Genomic DNA, 22,353 nt, shown 5'->3' on the forward strand with positions numbered 1-22,353 from the left:
CGGGCTTGCAGAGACAAAGATGGTGGTCTTGTAGTTTCTTTTTCAGGTAAACTAGGAGGTCTTTGAACTGGTATTGGAAAGAAAACCATACAAGTTGAAGATAGCATGCCTTTTTCCTTCCCCCCCCCCCCCCAAATATGTATCCGCTGCCAAAGCCATTGTGAGACTAATTTGAATTTTCCGACTTCTCATTCAAGTCTCAGTTCTTTTTGAACAACAATTGAAAGTGTACGCCACATGCATTTCCTTCTCCCATTTAAATATTTCACCATTGTTGAGAAGGTCTTTTTTTCCTGGTCTTTTAAATTTGAAGGGAAATAAGTGTTATCAGACAAACTGAAATTATATATAGATTTCTAGGAGCCCATTGTGTAAAATAAAGTGCTCACAAGATAGCAGTGTATTGATATTTTTCAGACATTCTGGTTAGGGATTTGTTCCAAACCCCAAACTCTATGTATTAAACTTCAACAGTTAATTCAGCCTAGACCACTTCGGAAACCTGGCATTGTGTATTCTATATAACTTTCTAAGTAATGTTCATTGTTTTTTCTTGATACCTAATCCAATGAGTATTGGGACTTTTTTCACAATAGTCAGCATCCAGTTGTCATATGAAATGTAATTTGCAAATGAGGTTAGAAGCCTTAGAAAGTTTGTATTCAGAGGCTTTTATTTAAGTTATGTTTTGATCAGTGTCAGAAGTCAACAACAAATTTGTTTCACATTTGCACTTGGTAATTTGCAAATGGAAAGTTAGAACCCTGAGGCAGTAAGCATGTAGAGTTGTACAACAATAATTAGCATCATTTAAGTGCGCGGTCCTCCGCTACATTAATCAGCCTTGTCTAATTGCTTCATTAATGGTGAATGGCCATTAAGTCTGCGCACAATGGCTGTGCACTGATTAGACAGACCTTTTGCCATTGGAAACTCATCATCAAACAGAAGGTGGATTGCTGGTTTTATCAGAGGTGCCTCAAACTGCTCAAAACTAGGGCTTGATTTTGTGGTGCCTGTACCAAACTTTTTGGCTCTGATTAAAACTATAGGTGTAGAAGTGTGGTTTTCTGATTTAAACCCCATTTCAGTGAGTGATGCCATGGTTTTTTTGCCTGTGAGGTTTCCAGTGTAAACATGTTAGTGAACAAGGAGGTCTAGAATACCTGGAAGAAGTGTTAGCATTCCCAGAAGAACGTGATTTGTGTGATATTAGTTTATACTGACACCAGATAATGTATGATGTTTTCGTTTGTTTGGGATGGATTTAGCATTGTGCCTAGCTGGGCCTTACTAATTCTATATTTTCTATTGAATCTATTTATAATTTAGTTGTTTTAGATTGATTCAGTGTTATTATTAGTCTACCGGATCTCTAGTGATGACCAAAGCATTTCCTAAACTGCGTAGACTGTATGTAACATCATTTTCCTAGGGGTATGCATGCACCGTATTATTCTTCTCCTTGTCCCGAGTCCTAAAAATTCCAGTGCACTATGACAGAAAAATTTGAATTTGAAATAATGGTTTGGACACACATGAGTTACACTTTTTGCCAAAGGAAACAGCATAGTGTATGATACCTCTTTCATTTCCTGGGGGAAATAGCAATGTTACAGCAGAAGACATAAATCACAGAATGGAAATAGCAATTAATACATCCAGGGGCATCGGAACCAGGGGGCCAAACATCTCTTCCCCCACCCCACTCCCAGAAAACTTTTAGAACACATCACCATCGTCTGATATTAAATTATGTAGTCTACTTGGCTCGCACATAATATATTACATTCTGATTATGCACTATGATTTACTGTGTGTTTTAGCACTTGATGTTTATTTCAAATAGATAAAGATGTCTTTTACCCCTGCAGTAGGACATTTAATCAGCACATGTATCCTCAGACCATATAAATTCTCAGAGCAGCGGCGCCTTACTGCCAGTTATTGAGGATATGCTTGTCAAGAAAGAAACATTGACAATGTTAAGTAGATGGTTAAATCTGAAAATGTATCTCCACACACTGTAAAAATAATATAATAAAATAAAATAATATAAAATAATAATAGTAAAATTTGGGTTTGTGTAGTCTAGTAGGATGAAGCTGTCAAATAAAGGTCACATGCACAAATTCAGCGTCACATAAATCACACTTTATGACACTGAACTGACAGTGTGTCATTGACCATTTTAAAGGGATGGAATAAATGTTAAATTATTTTTAATGTCTTGATGTTAAATTAATATTTAATTTCATCTCAGAGGTAAGCTCTACTACATCCCAAAACAGTATGAAATTTGTAATATTAATTAGCATGATTCATGAATATTAATTTAGCACTGTGACACTCTGGCCTAGGAAGATTATCTAACAATGAGCAAAGTTATATTTATGAGCCCAAGGTTCTCTAAATGGTGATATTACAATCCACCCAAAGACATCATGAGATTCAACTCAGGGTAGAGTTGTACATCCTGATAGCCGCAGGTTGGAAGGACCTTAAGGAAATGTTCTGTTGTTGGATCAGAGTTTTGCTGAAGGTGCTTTCCTGTGCAGTGAGTGAGAGATGTGGTTCCTGGTGCTGGAGAGCATAGCCAGCCATCCCCACCCCTAGGGAATTGAGTCTGTAGCCCAGAAAGAGCCAGCTTTTCTAATCCCTCTGTTAGCATCCCTAGCTATCAAATCAGCCAAATCAAAGACCAATGCTTTTCCAGCCGCAATTATTATTCTACTTATGTGGTTTGTTATAGAGCAGTTTATTCAATTTCTATGATCCGAGTGGACAAGAGGCATTTGTGTTTGCTTTTCCAATGTGTTTTAGAAAGTTTTTTTGTTGGCTGAGAAGACATAAAAATAAATTGGTTGTAAAGCCATTATCTCGCTCACAGTTAAGTTGTTTTTCTAAATACGTTTTAAAATTGAATCTATCTATCCATCCATCCATCCGTCCTTCTATCTATAAAATCATTAAGTCAGTGTTAGACTTATTTATTTTTCAGCAAGGATGCAGTTAACTGATCAAAATTGAAATGATAAAATAGTTGATAATGTTAATGATAATAAAATATCTGAAAATAGATTGGCGCTGATGGCCTCGCGGGCAGTGTGCCAACATGTAATTCTGTTGTGCTTTAGGCGTCCCGAGTTCGGGTCCCGGCTCAAAGACCTTTCCAGATTTGACCAACTTTACTGTTTTTTCTATCTGTTATTCTAATAGACTGTATTTCCTTTCAAGCATTTAGACATTAATATTTTAATCCAAACTACTTTAAACCTGTTAGCCAGCACTATGTCTAGACCCCCCAATTCTTGCCTGGCTTTCTCAAGCCAACTTCAGAGTTTGTCTCTAACTTTTTTTTATATATATAATATTTCATGTATTATTTTCTATTTTCAATATTATTTTCTAATTGTATTTTCAATCAAAGAAATGCAGCCTTGGTAAGCATGAGAGACTTCTTTCATAAACATAAAAAAAAATACCAACCCAAAACTTTTGGACCGCAGTGTGTCAAAAACACAGATACTAAGTTTAAACAACATTTGATTTAGTTCTCATAGAGAAACCTGTTTTGTTCTCCCTGCTCTTATCAATACGGTGGTTGACCTCAGCCATGCCTGATATAGACCATCTGTTTTATGAAGTCTGCTGTTGAACCAGACTGTTCATCATAGGCATGTTCGTGGACAGCATGATGTCTGGCAGTTTATTCTTCTCTCTGATCGACACTGCAGATGCCCCTGGCTCACTATCCATCTAGCTGCTCCACAAGTGATGTCCAGCATTACAAGCAGCGAATAATCTCAACTGATCGCACCTTTCTCTGCTCTCACAGGTGGACGCAGGCTGGATCGGGTTCTGGTCCATAGTTGGAGGCTGTGTGTTTGGTGTGGCCATGGCGAGGTGAGTAATGGCCCATGCATGAGAAATGATGGTGGTGTTGTCATACATTAGCATTTGCTTTACATGTATTGTCCAGTGATGTTAAAACCAAAAGCAGCAGAGCCTAAAACATTAGTCACACATCAGCATGCCTTCCTTCTCAAAGAAACCAAGTCTCAGGTTTATTGGCTTAGTTTAGTAAGGTCAAATTGTGCAGTTTTTTTTAGCAGTGGAGCTTTTAAGTGGCTGAATTTAGAGATTTTTTTTAACTTCTTAGGAAGCAGTTTAGCATGCTGACAGTGTGTTATAACTGTTGGGACTGTCAGCATGCTAAATCTCTTTCTAAATTCATCCTCTTTAAAGCACCGCAGTAACAGCCATCAAAGCATCGCTTTTGTAACAATTTGACTACCTTTTAACAAAACATTTCTCAACAAAAATCATTGAACTCCCTGTTTGAATTGTTGATCTGCATGTTTTGTTTTGTGTTACAACACAACCAGAAATCCTGCGTGAACGCACCTTATGGGTCTAAACGACATCAAAAAACTAATGGCAGTGAAAGTAGACTGTGTTGTCACCTCACGTTACCTGCATCTGGGCCAAAACGTTGTGCTTGAACATACTAAAAACACAACCAACAAACAATGAGCACATACATTTTGCAAATTAGTAAATTAGAATTAAAGACCCGATATACTTCAAACGGAGTTCATTTTTGGTGTTCGTTTCGGGGGAAAAGGAAGTTCGAAAAGGCTGAGCAACGGTATACAGTTAACTAAATTTCCAACACGCCCTTGCTACTGGAGGCGGGTAGTAGATTAATGTAAACATGACTCGCAATGCTTGCTCTTATGCCCTAAACACAACAATGATGAAATGAAGAAGTGTAGGCAATCTAGAGACGACCCCAATGGTCAGAATATTATAGACAAAAAAATAAGGTTTAATTAAGTATCATGTTTGCAATACAAAAGAACCATTCCATAATCAGTCCTTCATGGGAAGTGTGAATGTCTCGGAGTCTGAAAACTTTAGCATGATGTGGAAAAAAAATTTGGAGTCAGTTTCTTTATTTTATTAGTGTTTAATTATTTTATTAAACTGGATAAACTGTTATACTTTTTTATATTTTATGTGGTGTCCTGATTTACTTTTGATAAAAACAAGTTAATTATTGTATATTCGTTTGGCATTTCATTTACTGTATACCCTTTAAATTTGCTTATTGAAAGAACATCAACAGCAGCAGTAGGCCTATGGTGTAACATTTATTTGAAACTTGAAACTGATTTGAAACTGATACTTGCGTCACTTGCTATTTGCATAACGCCGGGTCGTCGACACCAAGCTTCGTTGCAATTTCTTTCTAGGAATTAAATGTTTTCTCTGAATCTTTAAAGTCTCTCCACGAGCGATAGTATAGGTGTGGGTATATTTTGCTTGCTTTTCATTTGCTTGCTTGCGACACTTCTGTTTTTCCAGTTGTGCACTCGTTCACTAAGCAGAACAGCCAATCAGAGCGGTCACTCTCACAATGTGCTACAGGCGTCCAAAGTTCGAATCCCGGATCGAGGACCTTTCCCGATCCTGCCCCCCTCTCTCTCCCACTTCCCTTCCTGTCTCCTTTACACTGTCTTGTACTAATAAGGTCAAAAATAGAAAGCCGTAAGAAAAGTGTCTGATTAGTGTTTGAAAGACACAACTTCAATTCAGTGCAATTTTGCAAGGCTAACTAAAGACTAACTAGTCATTCAGGCAGCACACTAACTAGTCAGTTTCAAAAAGATGTATTTTTGAACTGTCGCCCTTCTTTTATAAATTATCAAATTAGTCTCCCACACTTTTTGGGGTGATAATCATTGTATTTTTTTGGTTTTGTTTGACAGTCGTGCGCAGGAAAAAATGTAGACAGCTGGTAGTTATTACTTTTTTTGAGACCAGCACTGGTTCTCTATAGGAGTGGGCTGAATGGCAGGTTTTCATCCTACAGTGGCTACCAACTTCCACTTCACAGCAAATCAATTAGGGCAAACGTCAAATAAAATAATGCATATTCATGATATAACCCACGCCAGGCACAGTTTGTGTGCCGAGCCACTGACAGAAAGAAAAACTTCCTGAGGAGAGAAAATGCAAACTACAGAAGAAAATGTTTTTTTATATATATTTATACTTGTCACAACAGTGTTTTAGGCCTAATTATTAAAGTTTCATGACCAAAATGGTAGAATGCTGACGGTGCTGGAAACTTTCTATGTTTAAAAAAAAAAAGAAAAAAAAAATCTCATATAAACCAGTGTCAAACTTGTCATACTTTTCAGGTCATTCCTACACATTTATTTTGTCTCTGTTAGGCTTTTCTTTCCCCCCAGGCTGTTTTGGATCCTCCCAGGTCCCAAAGCTAATTTATTCTCTTCCTGCTAATTTATTAAAATCAGCTTTTGTTATGAACAGTGGGTGAAAATGCTAATGAAATAGTCACGTCGCACAGACTGATTAAGACACTGGTGTAGAGAAGAGAGAAAGAGCAAACTGTTGTCTGCTAAAAAAACAAACAAGAGATTTGTCTATCCCTGATGACTAAATGTTTGCAGAAGGGCCCCAATCAGCACATCCAGCCAGGTTCTGCATTTTGAAAACCTTTTAATTAGGCATTTAATCAATTGTTATATTGCTGCATTGCATTTTGGGTTAGTACTCGAAATGCCGTTAAGCTAGGGAGGGACAAAGAGGGTTAAAACATCAATGAAAACCTGTGATCTGCCTTAGTTGTGTGTGTTATTCAAATGAGTTGTGAGCTTCAACCCGAATGGGGATTCATAAAGCTAATTAAAGAATGCACATCACACCTGTTGCTTTGGCACTTTTACTCATTTGCTTTTTCTCACTTCGGCTGTTCATTTGGGACCGGTTGCAGGGAGAAGCAACAGATGCCCCACTAAGTCTCCAAGCCAACCTGGTCCTATTAGTGGTCGTTTGGCGAGTGATCTCTTGTTAATTGGCCCCTGTGAGTTACAGGGTCCAGCGCCCTCCCTATGCCATGAATCGTGCTGCAAATGCGTTAACATGAGTTATTATACGCCACCAGCTCTCCGCCGCAGAGCTCAGCCCTTTGGGTCAAGTCCATGCTTTAGAAAAATGGATGCATTAAAATTGAGCTGCAGGGGTGATAGCTGCACATTCTAATTGATGCGATTCCAGAGGCGGATATAATAGCCGCAAGTCCTTGTCAAAGATTCGTCCTCGTTCACCGTTACGGTGGAGTTATACAAGACGGGTGAATCATAAGAGGCTGTCTCCGCAGGTCAATTAACGGTTTGTGGTGTGAGGTATGCTGAGCAGTTGGGCAAACACTGGGATGCCTGACAAACCACCAGACTTTAATTGTCAGACAGCAGTCGGGAGGTAGGGGTGACATTGCTTTTTCAACGCAGAAGGTGTTGTGTGGTCAAGAAAGCGTGATCGACAGCCAATTAAAGTTAATGCTTAAAATGTAAAGGGATGGATCACCCAAAAATAAAAATTCTGTTCATTATTAATGCTGTCCAAACGTTTGACATGATTTCTTTTATGGAACACTAAATGGGAAATTTTGAAGATTGGTCTATCCTCTGTTTTCTATACAATAAATGTGAATGGAATCAACTGTCAAACTCCCAAAAAACAGCATAAATGTATTGAAAAAGTATACATCTTATATGTATATATAACCTATTGACTTATCATACATGGAAGATCTGTAAATATTTACATACATTTCTGTCTTTTCCTCACACAAAACAAATTAGCTTTAGAACACTTGAAATGTAACTTAAGTCATATGGACCATTTTTATTATACTTTTATGGTGCTTTTTGTAGTTTTTTTTTTTTTTTTTTTTTTTTTTAAGCCTGACTTCCTCTAGTCAGGGCCAGTGCTGGGTAGATTACATGCAAATTGTAGTGCATTATTGATTCCTAATTACATGACAAAAATTGAAGTAATGCAATCCATTATATTGCACTTTTTAGGTAATGTAATCAGACTACTTTTTGATTACTTTTAGATTACTTTGACCTAACTTGTTTATCACATTGATTTAAATAAGATAATCTTGTAAAATACTGATATAAAAATACAAAGAGAAATAAAATATATTACTTTAGTTATTTTTAAAACATGAAGAGCATCAAATATTATATTACGTCAAAGTTCCCCAAACGGGGGTTTGTGAAAGAACCAAGGGGGTTTGTTAATGGAAAACTAATAATTAATTAAATCATAACAATTTAATACTTTAATAAAAAAAAAAATTCTTTAAATGACAAAAGTCAAAATATTAAAAATTCATAAAAATGAAATCGTATACCTGTTTATCTGCCTGTCATATAACCATGTGAATAGTATGTAATCAATGAAAAAGTGTAGTCTGATTGCAAGTATTTTAAAATGTAAAATAATCCAATTACAATTACATATAATCAGTTACTACCCAGTACTGTTCATAACTTTGTTAATAACTTAATAACTTTTTCCATTGGTGTTCACCAAATATAGAAACTCAAACATGAGGGTGAGTAAATTAGGACAGAACTTTCATTTTGAGGTTAATAATTACTTTAAAATGCATTAAAAGCCCATAAGCCATTATCAATGATGAGTCTTGCAACCAAATAACAGCTAACATTTTTATAATGGCTTTCATCTCTGTTGTGAAGAAAGGTGATGAAGAACATGCCCTAGAGATATGCCATGTATCTCCATCATGTTAGATGAGCTAAAATGTGCTTGATGAGAGGAAACGGTGTGGGGAACTTTGTCAGAAATGATAAAGTTAGTGCGGATCAAATTTACAAGACTGTAAGAATTTGTTTTGAGTCATCTCCAGTAGTCAAGTCTTTGAGGGACAAGATTTTCCGCATGCGTCTCTGACGTGGGTGCCAAAAATAACATCTGTGAAAAAGTTTCACCTGCGCCTGCCTGTAATTTGCCTGCTTGCCTCTGTAGTTTTTTTTTTTTTTTTTTGTCTTGTTCTGTCACCTTTGAGCTATGACTCGAGATTCAAGTTTCTCGTCTCCTCCTCCTCCTCTTTTCTTTTGTCTTCTGTTTTTGCCCTCAGGTTTGCTGACTATATTCGAGGAATGCTGAAACTAATTTTGGTGCTGATGTTTGCCGGAGCATCCTTGGCGGCCACCTGGTTCACTCTCACCTGCCTGACCAGGCTTACTCACCTGCCCTCCACTCAAGGTATACTGTGCTGAAAATGGCAGTATGTTCTGCCTTGTGCACATCCACAAAACTGTCGCCCCGCAGGGAGTCTGGTAGGCAAGTGCTGGCATAGGCAAGCTGCAATTGTATCGGTAAGAGGGAGCCAGAGGAACTCATTAAGCCCAGATCAGTGAAGGGGAAAAGGGAGTGGGTCTCTAGAGAAGCCGGCCTGAATCAAACATATGCCCTATAGATCAGCCAGCTCAAATATTACCATCAATAATCATTTTATGCTTGGCACCTGACTTTTTTTGTCTGCTGTCTCCCAGAATTCCTGGCAGACAGAGCTCATAGACTCGTGGGCCTTCACTCCATCTGGCAAGATTTTATCGCTCACACGTGTCCCATTGCCATCCGTGGCTTTCCATGCCTCTCGCAATTCATCTTTCATGCTAATGAACAGAAGGCTATGTTGTGGCAACATCAATTCATCAGAACCTATTCTGGCTGGAATCATTATGCAAGGAATAATTGACAGTGGACCTTCGCCTACCATGTCCATTTAATTTAAAAGGCCCATTGCCATTTCCTTCACTTATACAATAGTTACCACATGGATACCAGTCTTTCTTTACATCAAATTTACTCCCGTCACGAGCCAAATGTGGGTGTTTTTTGCACAGTGATGAGGTAATTTTGCTTCTCTTCCAGTCACTGCGACCTGTAAGATTTCTCGGAATGATTTTCAACGAGACATGCTGTTGCTTAGAAGCAACACTTCATGCTTGAATAAACCCATTTGATTGTAAATGTCAGTGCAAGTGTTCCTAGAACACACGTAAAGAGTCTTCATGCTTTATTGCATCAGTTCAGTGGGTTGCAGTGCAATTTGAAATAGATTTGTCTTTTATCTGAATTGTGTAAATATTATTCAAATAAAAATATTCATTATATAACGTTATGTAAGGAATAACTGACAGTGATTGCCATTGTGGCCACTTTACTACCTTGACTGTTTGGTGCCTTTGTTAGTTCTGTTACTTATACCATGATTACCACATATATGGAAGACATTTTTTCTGGATTTGTGGTTACAACTAAATTACATTTAAAAGTTGGGAATCATTATGAACTTTTTATGTTTTTGAAAGCATTTGATGCTGTTATTCACCATGGGAACATTAAATTGGTTAAAAAGAAAAATTACACTACTTTTTAAATTGGGAAATAATGCATACATTATGGATACATTAAATTGATTAAAAGTGACAGTTAAAACATTTATGTTTCAAAAGATTTCTTTTTCTTATAAATACTGTTCTTTTGAACTTTATGCTCAAAGAATTCTGAAAAATGTATCATGGTATACACAAAAAATGGAAATATTAATATTGAACTGTAATCAACATACAAATTTATGAAATTATAATAAGAAATTCTTGAGCCACAAATCATCATATTAGAATGATTCCTGAAGGATCATGTGCCACTGGAGACTGGAGTAAGGGGTGCTGAAAATTCAGCTTTGCCATCACTTACATGTATTTTTGATCAAATATATGCAACCTTAATGAGAATAAGAGACATCTTTCAAAAATATTAAAAAAAAGTTACTGAACCTTAAATTTTTAACACTAGTGTACATTAAAGCAATTTTAATGTTTCAAATGACTAATTTTAAATAATTGCAGTATTTAAGGTGATATTTTAATGCAACATTCACCTTAGGTTTTAAGTCTTTTTCACATAGGTACCCACAATTCAAATGTTAAATCTTTTAAGTCTTTTATTTATTAATGTATTAGCCCATTTTTGAAACTAGTGTTTCCCCTTTACTTTCAATGACACAGCTGAGGGATCTGTTTCTCAAACTAGAGACTCTGATGTGCTCGTCCTCTTCCTGTTGTGCATCGGGCTGTCCATTTATCTCTCTGCCCCGGTTAGAACCAGTCTGCGATGTTCTGTTAACACACAACTGCACATTCACACATGGATCAGCTTCTCATCATTTAAAATGATAATAGACTCGTGAGTTTCTAAAGCAGGGTGTTTCTTTTTGGCAATTATTTTTTTCCAATGAAATGTAATTTTGGAAATGAATGTTTTAATACTGAAAAACATTGTCTTTCCAACATTTGCAAAAAAAAATATATATATTAATGCAATTTCCACACTTCATTAAACTCTGAGCTGTGCTAAGATAAAACGAAAGCTTTTTCTAGTACTAACAGCTCATAATAATCATTACTTAAGAATGAAGTGTAACAGTGTTTTCTTAGTCGATTAGAGTCATATCCACTGAAATAGGGTTTGCCAGCACAGGAAAATTGAGTTAGAAAGCTTTTCCCCCTTAAATATTCATTTGTAAGGTTGTCTTTCTTTTCTGTGTAAAGGAGGTATCCTAGAAATGTATTTGAGATACAGCCCTCTCTCTCTCTCTTTGCTCCTTTAGCCACTCTCTACACCTCCTGCATCCTGGTGGGTATCTTCATCAACAGCAGTGTGCCCATCTTCTTGGAGCTGTTCATTGAGACGGTTTACCCTGTTCCTGAGGGCATCACCTGCGGAGTGGTCACCTTCCTCAGCAACCTCTTCACTGGACTTTTGCTGTTTTGCCTCACCTTTTACTTTACAGGTATCTTGATATTTTAACTCTTGACAGACAGGACAGGGTTTACAGCAAAGAAAACTAAGATTTTCCATCAGCCTAAACAAACAAGGACAACATGGAATAGATATGGATTTACACTTAGGACAAAGGGACATTGTCCCAATGTCATTGTCCTTCTGAATGATGATTAACTTTCAGTGTTAGGGATGTTCAAATGAAAAATGTGCAGGGAGATCTGACTCACCTGCCCTATCTTGCAGTGTAAATAGTAGCTTCAAGCTGAATATTCATGAGTCTCTTCTGACAGGTGTCACTGGATTGACAGGCAGTCCATGATGGTTTTAATTCTAGCTCTTGCTGTTTGTGGACAACACTGTATGTGTTTTCCATTCAAAAACAGCATATCACGAGGCATTACCTTTTAATGTGCCTACATCAGACATGCATAACATATATATAAACATAAGTAACATACTTAAATATAGTAATAAATAAATAAAGTAATATAAATTCTAGGGGTGTAATGATATGTGTATTCCGGTGCGGGTCTTTTGGTTTGGTATGCACGTGTAACAAAGAAATCATTCTAATTTTTTTTAAGGAAATTCTAACAATTAATGTTGTTTTGGTGCTCTTTGATATGGCGTGAGAGATCGTTGTATAGAAGCCTCAGTTTTAACGGCAGCGTGGAGCCCAAGTGAGCGTGAGCATCCCTTCCTCTTTACTACTAGTTCTAACGTGAAATAAACATGAATGAACAAATCACACCTCATGTAATCGCTCAATCAGCGATTCAACCGCAGAAAGACATCATTAAAATAGCTTGTAAACAAAATGTCACATCGCATTTCATTTACCTCGGGCAAGTCAGTGTCTACAGCTCATTATTTGCTTGAGAAATGAAGTCTAGAGAGGAGCATTTTGAGAAATGTCATACTGTATGCTCATTATATTTTACTTTACCTGTTAGTGAGGTCTTAATTATTTAATGTATGTTTAAATACATTTTTGTGGAACAAGTTGACAGCCGCGGTGTAAATTATTATATTTCAACAGCAAATAGAAATTGTACAATTTAGAAGTTAATTTAAAAACTACATTATGTGCAATTTACATTTGCATACAGTTTTATTTCATTTGTGTTAATTTTCAAAGTTGTTTGGGCTCTGTAAAGTTTGGGCTCTGTAGTAATGTAAAAGGGTTGCCTATAGTTTAGAGGAGAAGCTGAGGTAGATTTTTGTCCCTAAGGAAAATGTAATTGTAATTGAATTTATTTAAAGAAGAAGCTATGTATAATTTTTTTTAATTTTTTTTTCTGCTTTACCAAAACCATACCAAACGCGATGTCAAAACCAAGCTGAACCATAATGTTTTTGTACCGTTAGACCCCTAAAAAAAAAAAAAGTTAAGCTCTGTTTTTATGCATTACAGTAATGAGAAAAGGGAGTTTATGACATCATAATATTAAGAGTCCTAATAGCAGACTTTAATTGCTTTATTCTTATTTTGTTTAGTCATTAATTTATTCTCTTACTGATTTATTTATTTATTGGGGGGTAAAATTGTACTTGTAATATGATAATAGGAAAATAAAATCCCATAGACGTGTTTTAAACCTGAGGCAAATATAAAAACCAGAATGCAATAAAAAATGTATTTTATTCTTTTACTTGAAACATTTAGCAACCACCTAACAAACACTAAGAACATCGTAGAATAAAACCTAGAGCATCTCTAAAACTTCATAGCTATGCCTGGCAAACCACCCACATCACTTGTGGGTGCAGTCAAGCACCATTCACATTTTCTTCAGAAATTAGCATATGTTATAAATTATAGAGCTGTCAACCCCTGTTCGCACTGACCGCCATCAAGTCCAGATCCCAGCTGGGATACACTCATATCCCCATTCTGTCATTGGCCTTGACTGACCGGCTGACGGGTGTCTGTTTTATGAGCAGGCAGGTTGCTGGATGGCTCCCAGGCTGCGAAAACTCCTCAGTCTTCCTGCTGATCCTCTGGAGAAGATTAAATTGAGATGAGTGAGCTTAACTGGCTCATCCTTTCAAATCTGATTGGGTTATCGGTCCCAAATGAAGCTATGAGATTCGTTCTGCCTTTGTGTGGCTGTCAGAGCAGCAGTGGCCCGCCAACACCGTGCCACAGCTGAAAATAACGTCCAAACAATGAGGTCTCTATATATAGATGGTTATTGCGTTGGCATTGCTATTGAGTTTTGAACACTTTGTTTCTGTTTAGGCCAACCGGTGAGTTGGTGCTGAAGAGATGATGGATGGATTTCTGTTTGTTTCATCAGAACCATCCTGCAACCTCTCGCTGCTTCCACTGGCAGAAAGCCCTTCTCGACATAATAAGCTCTCTGTTAACTAAACTGCACAAAATCCACCTCTTAAAGGTGCAGTTTCACTTAAAATTTGACACCAAGGGAAACCAATAACACTTTATGTAGATATATAACGATCTCTCACATAACATAAGTAATTGAACCCTTTGCACAGCCATTGATGTAGTTTTTGCTTTCCTATTCTGCTGTCTGCATTGAGATTTTCCATGCTCATTTGCTAGTTCTTGGAAGGACCGTCCTTAACTGTGAGTGTTTCTATCTAGTAGATCCAAAAGTTAGTGCAGTCAATTCAAGGCAAAAGCACAAATTATGCAAATGCGCAAGACGTAAAACCAAAGCATACTTTCACCTCAAGGGCACTTAGGGAAAGCTTTGACTCATCTTTTAAATCATGAAGACCAAAACACATTCCCTATTAAGTAACACTGACATTCAAGAGTTTGGGTCAGTAAGACTTTTTTCAAAGAAATGAATGCTTTTATTCCTCAAAGATGCACTAATAGATACACAAACATTGTTTTTAATAATCGCTGTTCTTTTAAGCTGTTCATCAAAGAATCCTAAACATAAATGTATTGTGGTTTCCACAAAACATATTAAGCAGCACAAGACTGAACATCAATTGAAAAGTTTTGTGAGAAGCAAAACAGTATAGTAGAATGATATCTGAAGGAATGGAGTAATGGCTGCTGAAAATTCAGCTTTCATCCATCACAGGAAAAAATATATATTAAAATAGAAAAAGATATTTTAAGTTGTAGTAATATTTTATATTATTTCATAATATTACTGTTTTGCTGTATTTTTGATCAAATAAATGCATGAGTCTTCTTTTTAAAAACATTTTTCAAATCCTTCTGACCATAAACTGTTGAGTGGTCCATAATGCATTGTGGTGTCTTTCTCTCTCTTTGTTAGAAGACCCTTGAATCCTTATTGAGACCGAGTTCTGTTGTTTACCCTCTTGTAATTATCAAGTTTTTTCCCATTCAGTTGCCAATATAGATCTGAACTATGGTGTAGATTGGGTTTTCGGTGTGCACTGAAAATCGGCTGTTTCCTTCTATATTGAGCCTCAGAGATGTTCTTTTTTTTTTTCAGATGCTCTTTTTTTAGCCACCCAAGGTTGAATTGATGTGCTTTCAGGAATCGCTCCTGCCTGTGACCAATGATACATTCACAAATGTCTTACACTTTCTTTGTATTCACTTTAAAATGAAGTGAAAGGGATGTGCTTCACTGAGTTACCGTTGCTGTCCTTCCCAGCCGGCCATTTAAATTGGCAAGGCTGGTTCATTCACCCTTAATCTGAAAGCATGTGAATAGCTGGTTAAGATTGAACATTCAGCCTTTTTGATTGTGTGGCTTAGTAAAAGCCATGTCACCTAGTGTCTGAGGGTGGCCCTTATGTCAAATGGCAATAATAAAATTAAAGGTCCAGAAAACTTTTGTAGAGACCCAGAGTGTGCACTTCCTGCTCTAAACTCTTTTTTGCAGCATTTGGTTTAGCAAATGTTCTGATGCCCGTGAAGGTAAACCTTCAATAAAATCAAGTTCCCCTAGCTTTTCACACCACGCTTAACCCTGAGTTAAAACTGACTGTGTCATTTTACTAGGGATAAAATATATTTGTACCATATGGTTTATTATTGGATATTTGTGTGTGTGTGTGTGTGTGTGTGTGTGTGTGTGTATAAATATATATATATATATATATATGTATACAAATATTAATTGGACATGCCTATTTCCCTATTAATCGCATCCAAAATAAAATACTTTGTTTACATAATATTATACAGGTGTTTACAGTACATAAATATCTTTAATATATATATATATATATATATATATATATATGCATGTGTGTGTATTTGTACATACATAATAAATACACACACACAGTGCAGTACACACACACATTATATTATGTAAACAAAATCTTTTATTTTTGGATGTGATTAATTGTTTGTAATATACTTTTAATTCACTAATTTAATACACTTATGTATACTTTGTTGACATCAAATACTCACTTAAGGATTTTAATTGTAAATGATCTTTAGATTTCAAAATGAATATTCATTTTTCAGCTGTACATTTTAATATTTGGATGAATACATTTGCATGTTTTTATTTTTATTTTATTAACTTTTTTTGTCAGAATAGCTTTTTTATTATTATCAGCCATTTATTTCTTATCTAATAATAACTGACTATTGTATTGACCATAATTTTTATGTAATACTAAATATCAAATGTTTATATATATATATATATATATATATATATATATATATATATATATTAGTAATAATTTACTTATAAATTATAATTTAGAATATATTTTAATAAATTACAGAAACTCTTTTTTGGTTAGGCCAAACCAGGTAAACAAATCAAACTCTAAAAGTGCAAAATATAAGTATGATTTAATCTCATAAGAGAAAACATAGCCTACAAACTGTCAGTCAGCCTCTCTCGATGCTGCTTGGGGCCAGAGCGAGACATTAAACCAAGCTGAAATATGTCATCAGTCTGCCAGCCGAATGGGTACCGATTAAGAATAATTACAGCAATAAGAGGACCATCTCCGACGCCTTAGCTCGCCTGACAGGAAGTGAGGAGCCCTGTGGGCGACTGCGAAGACATTGGGCCGCTTGGTCACGATGTGAGACAGCAGCTGTAGGATGTTTCCTCGCATCTCTTCTCCCTTGTCCTCGCTTTTGTCCCAGGGCTCCTCGTGTAAGAGATTGCGAGTGTCACGGTGAGTGGCCTGTTTACGCTGTCATTCCCCCGTGGCCTTTTCAGCACATTACAGCCCCTGAGACGATGGCAGACAAGAGACAGGCTAAATTGCACCCTTAATAACAACATCTCTGCATTCTGCCATCAGGTATTAAGACGAAGGAAACACGACATAACAGTTTGACTGCTGCGTAAACTGACAGACAGGATATAATTGCCATGCTCCCATTATTGCCAGAGAAGGTGGCAGGAATCGAATCCTTTAACCCAGCTTCTTTTGTATTCTCCATAGCGGCGCTGTGGATGGGTGCTGTGTCCGGAGTTCTGTCTTCCATTAGCACTGGAAAGGTGACTGTTGACGACTCACAGATTTTCAGGGGGCGTCTGATTGGATTACCTGAGCCGAGCCGCTCTCTTCATTAACATTCGGTGCAGACGCCCCGCCTGGTGATGCTACCTCTCTCTTTTAAATTGATGAGGCTGGGGCAGGCATGCGGCACAGACAAACCAGATAAACACAACTCCATTAACCTGCCGCTATACCAGGCGCTGCTGAAGGGATAGTAAGGCCTGATTAATGAGGGGGCTTTTGGAAAGAATCCCTGTTCTTCCCATTTCTTTAAGTCGACGCAGCTCTATCCTCAACCGTACTTGCCTGTGTTGACTGTGCTACATGACTAAATCATATAATTTAGCCGAAATGGGCTCAGCAGCTGACCCAGCATGCTTTTCACCTCCTGCCATCGATTGCAGCTCTCCCTTTAGGGGCAATTGATCAACCTGTTATCTGAATACGGGACGCCTCGAAATTGAAATCCACTTCTCTATTAAATTAAGTTGAGGTAACTCCTTTGTCCTCGAGGGTCTGTTTGTTTGACCTGGTTTATGTTATGTTCAACCCGGCGCTCTACCGGAGCCACAGCAGCTGGTGTGAGGCTTTCATCCATTGAATCGCTCTGAAACTGCTTGCACAGCTCTCGCATGCTGTTTTTAAAGGGAATCTTAGTATTCATGTGCAGAGTGTGTGAAATGATTCTGTTGCTGGTTTAACCTTCGACCTTAATGTAAAACCTCTCGTATCTTTAACTGCACAGTGAAAGGAATACAGCGGCTGTGGGAAACAGTGTCTTTTTTTTCCAAGTATTTCAGACAGTTATATTGTTTGTCTAGCCTATTTGCTTTTGGTTATTGGAGCATGAACATGTATATGGTCAGAAGTGCCGGTTGCATTTAGTCAATGTGAATTGCTGTTTGTAGCCACCTTAAGTTCTGTAATGTAGTGAAAGAAAAGAATACACACCATTATTTCTATTATATAAAAGATCAATTTTTCCATCATTAATTAATTGGATTGTGAAAATTTTATTTTACATGGCAAAATCAACTGTTAGAATAATATATATATTTTTTTTTATTAATTTTATTTTGTTGGTTTCGTCTTACCATTCTTCTTGCCATTCATAAAAAATTTAAAATGTATTTATTTATATTAAGCTGCAAGAAGACTATTTTACTTTGAACCCTGAATGAATGGTGCAGATGCGCAGTTTTGTTTACTACACGAGTTTCCGGCCTCATCCGCCATAATGTTTGAGTACATGAACACAAGCACATAATCTCTCCAGAGCTGCTCTGAGAGTCACTTCATGCAGTTTACTGTTTCATTTGAGAAAACCAGTGTCTCATCAAATACAAACAGAAAGGTCTTCACTAAAAACGAAACCCGAAAAAAAATAAAAGTTGGGTTTAACTTGAAGAAACTGTGACAGAAATATATGCCTTAATGTAATAAAGAATAATCGCGCAATATTTCTTCCATGTTTTAATTTTAACCATAAAGCTCTGTTGTTGCAGAACTTTGTTTGGCAAAAAAAAATTGAAGGGTTTTAATTTTTCATTTGATTAAAAGATAAATGATTGTTTTATGCCTTCATTTATTTACCATTTATAACACACACATATAAATTATTAATAAATAAAATAATAAATTAATCTGTTTTTATAAAATCATTTAATTAGAGATGTTTGGATTACTAAAATTTCATTAAACCATTAAAATTGAATTCTAAAAATCAAAATGTAAAACACGATAATTAGTTTGAAAAACAAACAAACAAACAGAATTTGAGGGAACAAAAATGTATTTCAAAGGGCACTATAAATAAAAAATGTATTCAACTTTTAATAAATTGTTGTGAAATTTAACAAGTATCGCGATTCAAATTAGTTAGACATGCTTTTTTGATTAATACGATTTAACTTAACCATTAAAACTAAAGTCCAGAGAAATTAAAATTGAATTCAAATATAAAACTGATTTCATAGGGCATTATGCTTGCAGATGTAAAAAAGTATTTTGTATTGATAAAAAAAAAAATGCAAGAACCTTTTGTCTATAGTTTTGTTATTTTCTGTATGCTTGAAGTTGTTTATAAGAATATGGTAAACGCATGTCTGTTCTGTCATGCATTCAGATACATGGTATCTGCTGCTCTGAAAGCTGTCATCACTAACCTCATTCAACCTCGCTTTTTGTTTTTCAGAGCTGTCCTGGTTGAACTGGTGTCTGACAGGCTCCTGCATCTTCAGTCTCCTGCTCCTCCTCTTCTTCAGGGAATCTTACGACCGCCTCTATTTGGACGTCTTTGTCTCTGTCTGAGCACACCAATTGAGCTTTTCTCAGCCGACTGAAGGCTTGTCTTTTTATGGGCACTATATTCCAGCAGAGTGCAGAGAAAGGCCACACAGCATGTTGCTCACTTTTATGGATCTGTAATTTTGGGGAAAATTTTGTAGTTGTGAAATATATGACCAGCAGTGGTAGCAGTGCATTGTGTACCCATCATAACTGACAGCGAGAACTCAGACCTGACGAATGAGGTGTAGATATTGACCTTTCTACTTGACATTTTGCCTCCTGGATGCATCCCTTTTGTACTGTATATTTTATTTTGTTCTTCTTTTTTTAATACGATCAATGTAAATTATGTGTTTACATACTGGCACAATATAAGGGATTTTATTGCATAGAGAGTCACAGGCGGATCTACTTACGGATTTGGTAGTTCCCCACGGTGATGACTCCTCTAGTGCTCTCACCACATCTAATGGGAGTGTAATGGATAATTATAGACAAGCTCAATTAGCCCGCTGGCGAGAGCTATGGCCGTCTGTGGACGGGGACCTCTTAGAGCTGTAGTGTCACTTGTGAATAGCCTGTGGGATCCAAGCTTTAATTGACCTGTGATAGGACTGTCAATAAGTGGCATACGTTGTGGTCTTCTTGTTTTCCTTATCCACCTATATTATGCAAAGGATAATTCCCTCCGCTGTGGGGTTTCGGTAATCACCTTGCAGCCATTAGTCCGATCCTGGGTCACATTATCTCAAGCTGTCTGAGGTCCTTGTTTATGTGATGAGGGAACTATAGTATCTATGTTTAGTTAGTCGCTTGTGTTCCTCCCATTCTCATGTGATGGCTTGGTTTCTAGCTGTAGCATGCGCACAGTGGGTGTCTGTTGCACAAGCCTTTTAGAATTTTATGCAATCGATCATGTATTTAACTGTAATTTATTAACTCATTTTAGGGATTAATACACTAATATTGACAATAAGGGATTGTTAATGGTTTTTATGTCTGAGGACTGTTGCAGAAGAGCATTGAAACATGACATTATGAAGAGCTGGAACTGTACAACACTTATCACCAGCAATAATAGCCATGTTTCGGTAGCCTTTCGTGATTTGTGGCATAACCTAATGCAAAAATGAGTGCAATACTCCCTCTCGAGATTAAAATACAGCCTGTCGTATGACCCGTGCACACACTGGGCTGTTCTCTTCTGCATTTTTGAGCAACACCATGAAAAGGGAGCCCATTTGAATCTGGACTGGCGAAATTTGACAGATTTGAAGGAATCTCCGTCTGCTTTTGGATTTAGTGTTGACTCCAGTGGAACTGATTGACGGGGAAGGAAAAGCATTTTATGGACGCCCTGAATCCCACGTTTCCACAGATTTCCGACTGAGAACTTTGGACACACTCGTGGCTCTGTTCTTCTCTGGGAAGAGCCTGCATGTGAATCACCTTTCTGTGTCTTGGTACCATTTTACCTGTCGTTAACGTTGCCTTAATTAACAGTGACCTTTGTTCTGTCCTCCTCTTCACTGTGATGTGCGTGCCGTGCTGCAGTCGGTGCTTGTGCTCTGTTCTGTCACTGTAATGTTAATTGTAAGTGGCACTAGAGAGGCGTACGTGCCCCTGTCCGTGTGCAGATAACATGTCAAAGATTTTTAACACCTTATTAAAAAGATGTTTTAAAAATGGATTCATGTTTTATTCTCCTCTCTTTCTTTAAAATTGTATTCCAGCTTGAAGTGTATAATGAGGAACCATGAAAATAGGAGATAGTTCTGACTCTGAAATATGATTGGATAAGCCATGATTGATTGATTGATTGAAATAGTGTGAAACAGCCTTTAGAAAACACGTGCCCGACCTTCGAGGAAATAACGTTTAGTTTCCAAGAAATGTGTTATCATGGGTATCTATAAGATGAGCTCATGTTTGGAGTTTGCACACACTCCCATGATGCCCCACGCCCTTCAAAGCATGAGATCATAGATGACATCAGGATGGAGAGTGGGCGTCCACAGCCAGTATGTGTACTCAGGAGCTGTTAACATATTGTGTGGTACACCAGCCAAAAAACCTGCGGTTTACATGCAAGCCTATAGATCACGCTTCTCATAGATTTTCTCTTTTCTCTGTGAATTTTGAATTTTGAATTAATGAATAATGTATTGTATACATTAAAATATCTTTTTAATTTAATTATTGGTCTATTTTCCATTCAAACTGTTGTGAATAATATAATATAGGGTAGTATAAGTGTAATTCATATAACACATTTATTGAATATAACACTTCACTTAGTAGTGAAGTTAGTGTATATATTCTTTATTCTGCCACTCATGTACTTATCTGTCATTAGTAGCTTTTAATTGAAACTAAATGTTAAAATGGAATTACATTGCATTCATCCTTTTGCATTAAAAACCAATGTAATGTTTTTGTTGTTTGGTTTTTTGGCTTTTTTTTTTTTAAAGTCTTACTTTTTCCCTTTTCAAAGAATGAAGTATTGAAGTTTGTTTTTTTGTTTTTTTAGTTTCACAGTACTGCTGTCAGAGCATTGAAAGAACATTGATCCCTTTCTTCAAAAAGGAGCATTTAAACTTGTCGTGTCAACTTTTCAGCACATAAAAAAAGCCTCAGATTCAAGTGTTATTTTCAGTGTTGACAACAGCAGCAACAGGCATCCTGGGAGAAGATTGTCTTAAAAAGGTGTTTTCATTCAGTGACAAGCAATTTCATAAAATCCATTTTGGCTTTGTTCCCTGTCCATGGGCTCTGTTCTGCCATGGTTCCTGTTCTTGAGCACATGACGCAAGCTCTGTAGTAAACAGAGCTCACTGTCAATCTAGGTGACACTTTTATAGCCATTGATTTGTTTTCTGTTGCAGCTTTCAGTCCTCACATGCTCTGCATGCCCTT

The 22,353-nt window shown here is 36.8% G+C and overlaps 1 protein-coding gene across 1 annotated transcript in view; it reads left to right on the forward strand.

Moving 5' to 3' along the window:
- LOC127965046 (solute carrier family 49 member 4) overlaps nucleotides 1–21,127 on the forward strand; it is a 39,503-nt gene extending 18,376 nt beyond the window's left edge. Inside the window, exons 6-9 of the mRNA XM_052565587.1 lie at nucleotides 3,839–3,906; nucleotides 8,987–9,114; nucleotides 11,528–11,710; nucleotides 19,343–21,127. Coding sequence (XP_052421547.1) covers nucleotides 3,839–3,906; nucleotides 8,987–9,114; nucleotides 11,528–11,710; nucleotides 19,343–19,458 — 495 coding nt within the window. The 3' untranslated portion in view covers nucleotides 19,459–21,127. The remainder of the gene's footprint in view (nucleotides 1–3,838; nucleotides 3,907–8,986; nucleotides 9,115–11,527; nucleotides 11,711–19,342) is intronic.
- Nucleotides 21,128–22,353: the final 1,226 nt, after the last annotated feature.

The sequence above is a fragment of the Carassius gibelio genome, chromosome B9 (assembly GCF_023724105.1).
Source record: "Carassius gibelio isolate Cgi1373 ecotype wild population from Czech Republic chromosome B9, carGib1.2-hapl.c, whole genome shotgun sequence".
Lineage (NCBI taxonomy): Eukaryota > Metazoa > Chordata > Actinopteri > Cypriniformes > Cyprinidae > Carassius > Carassius gibelio.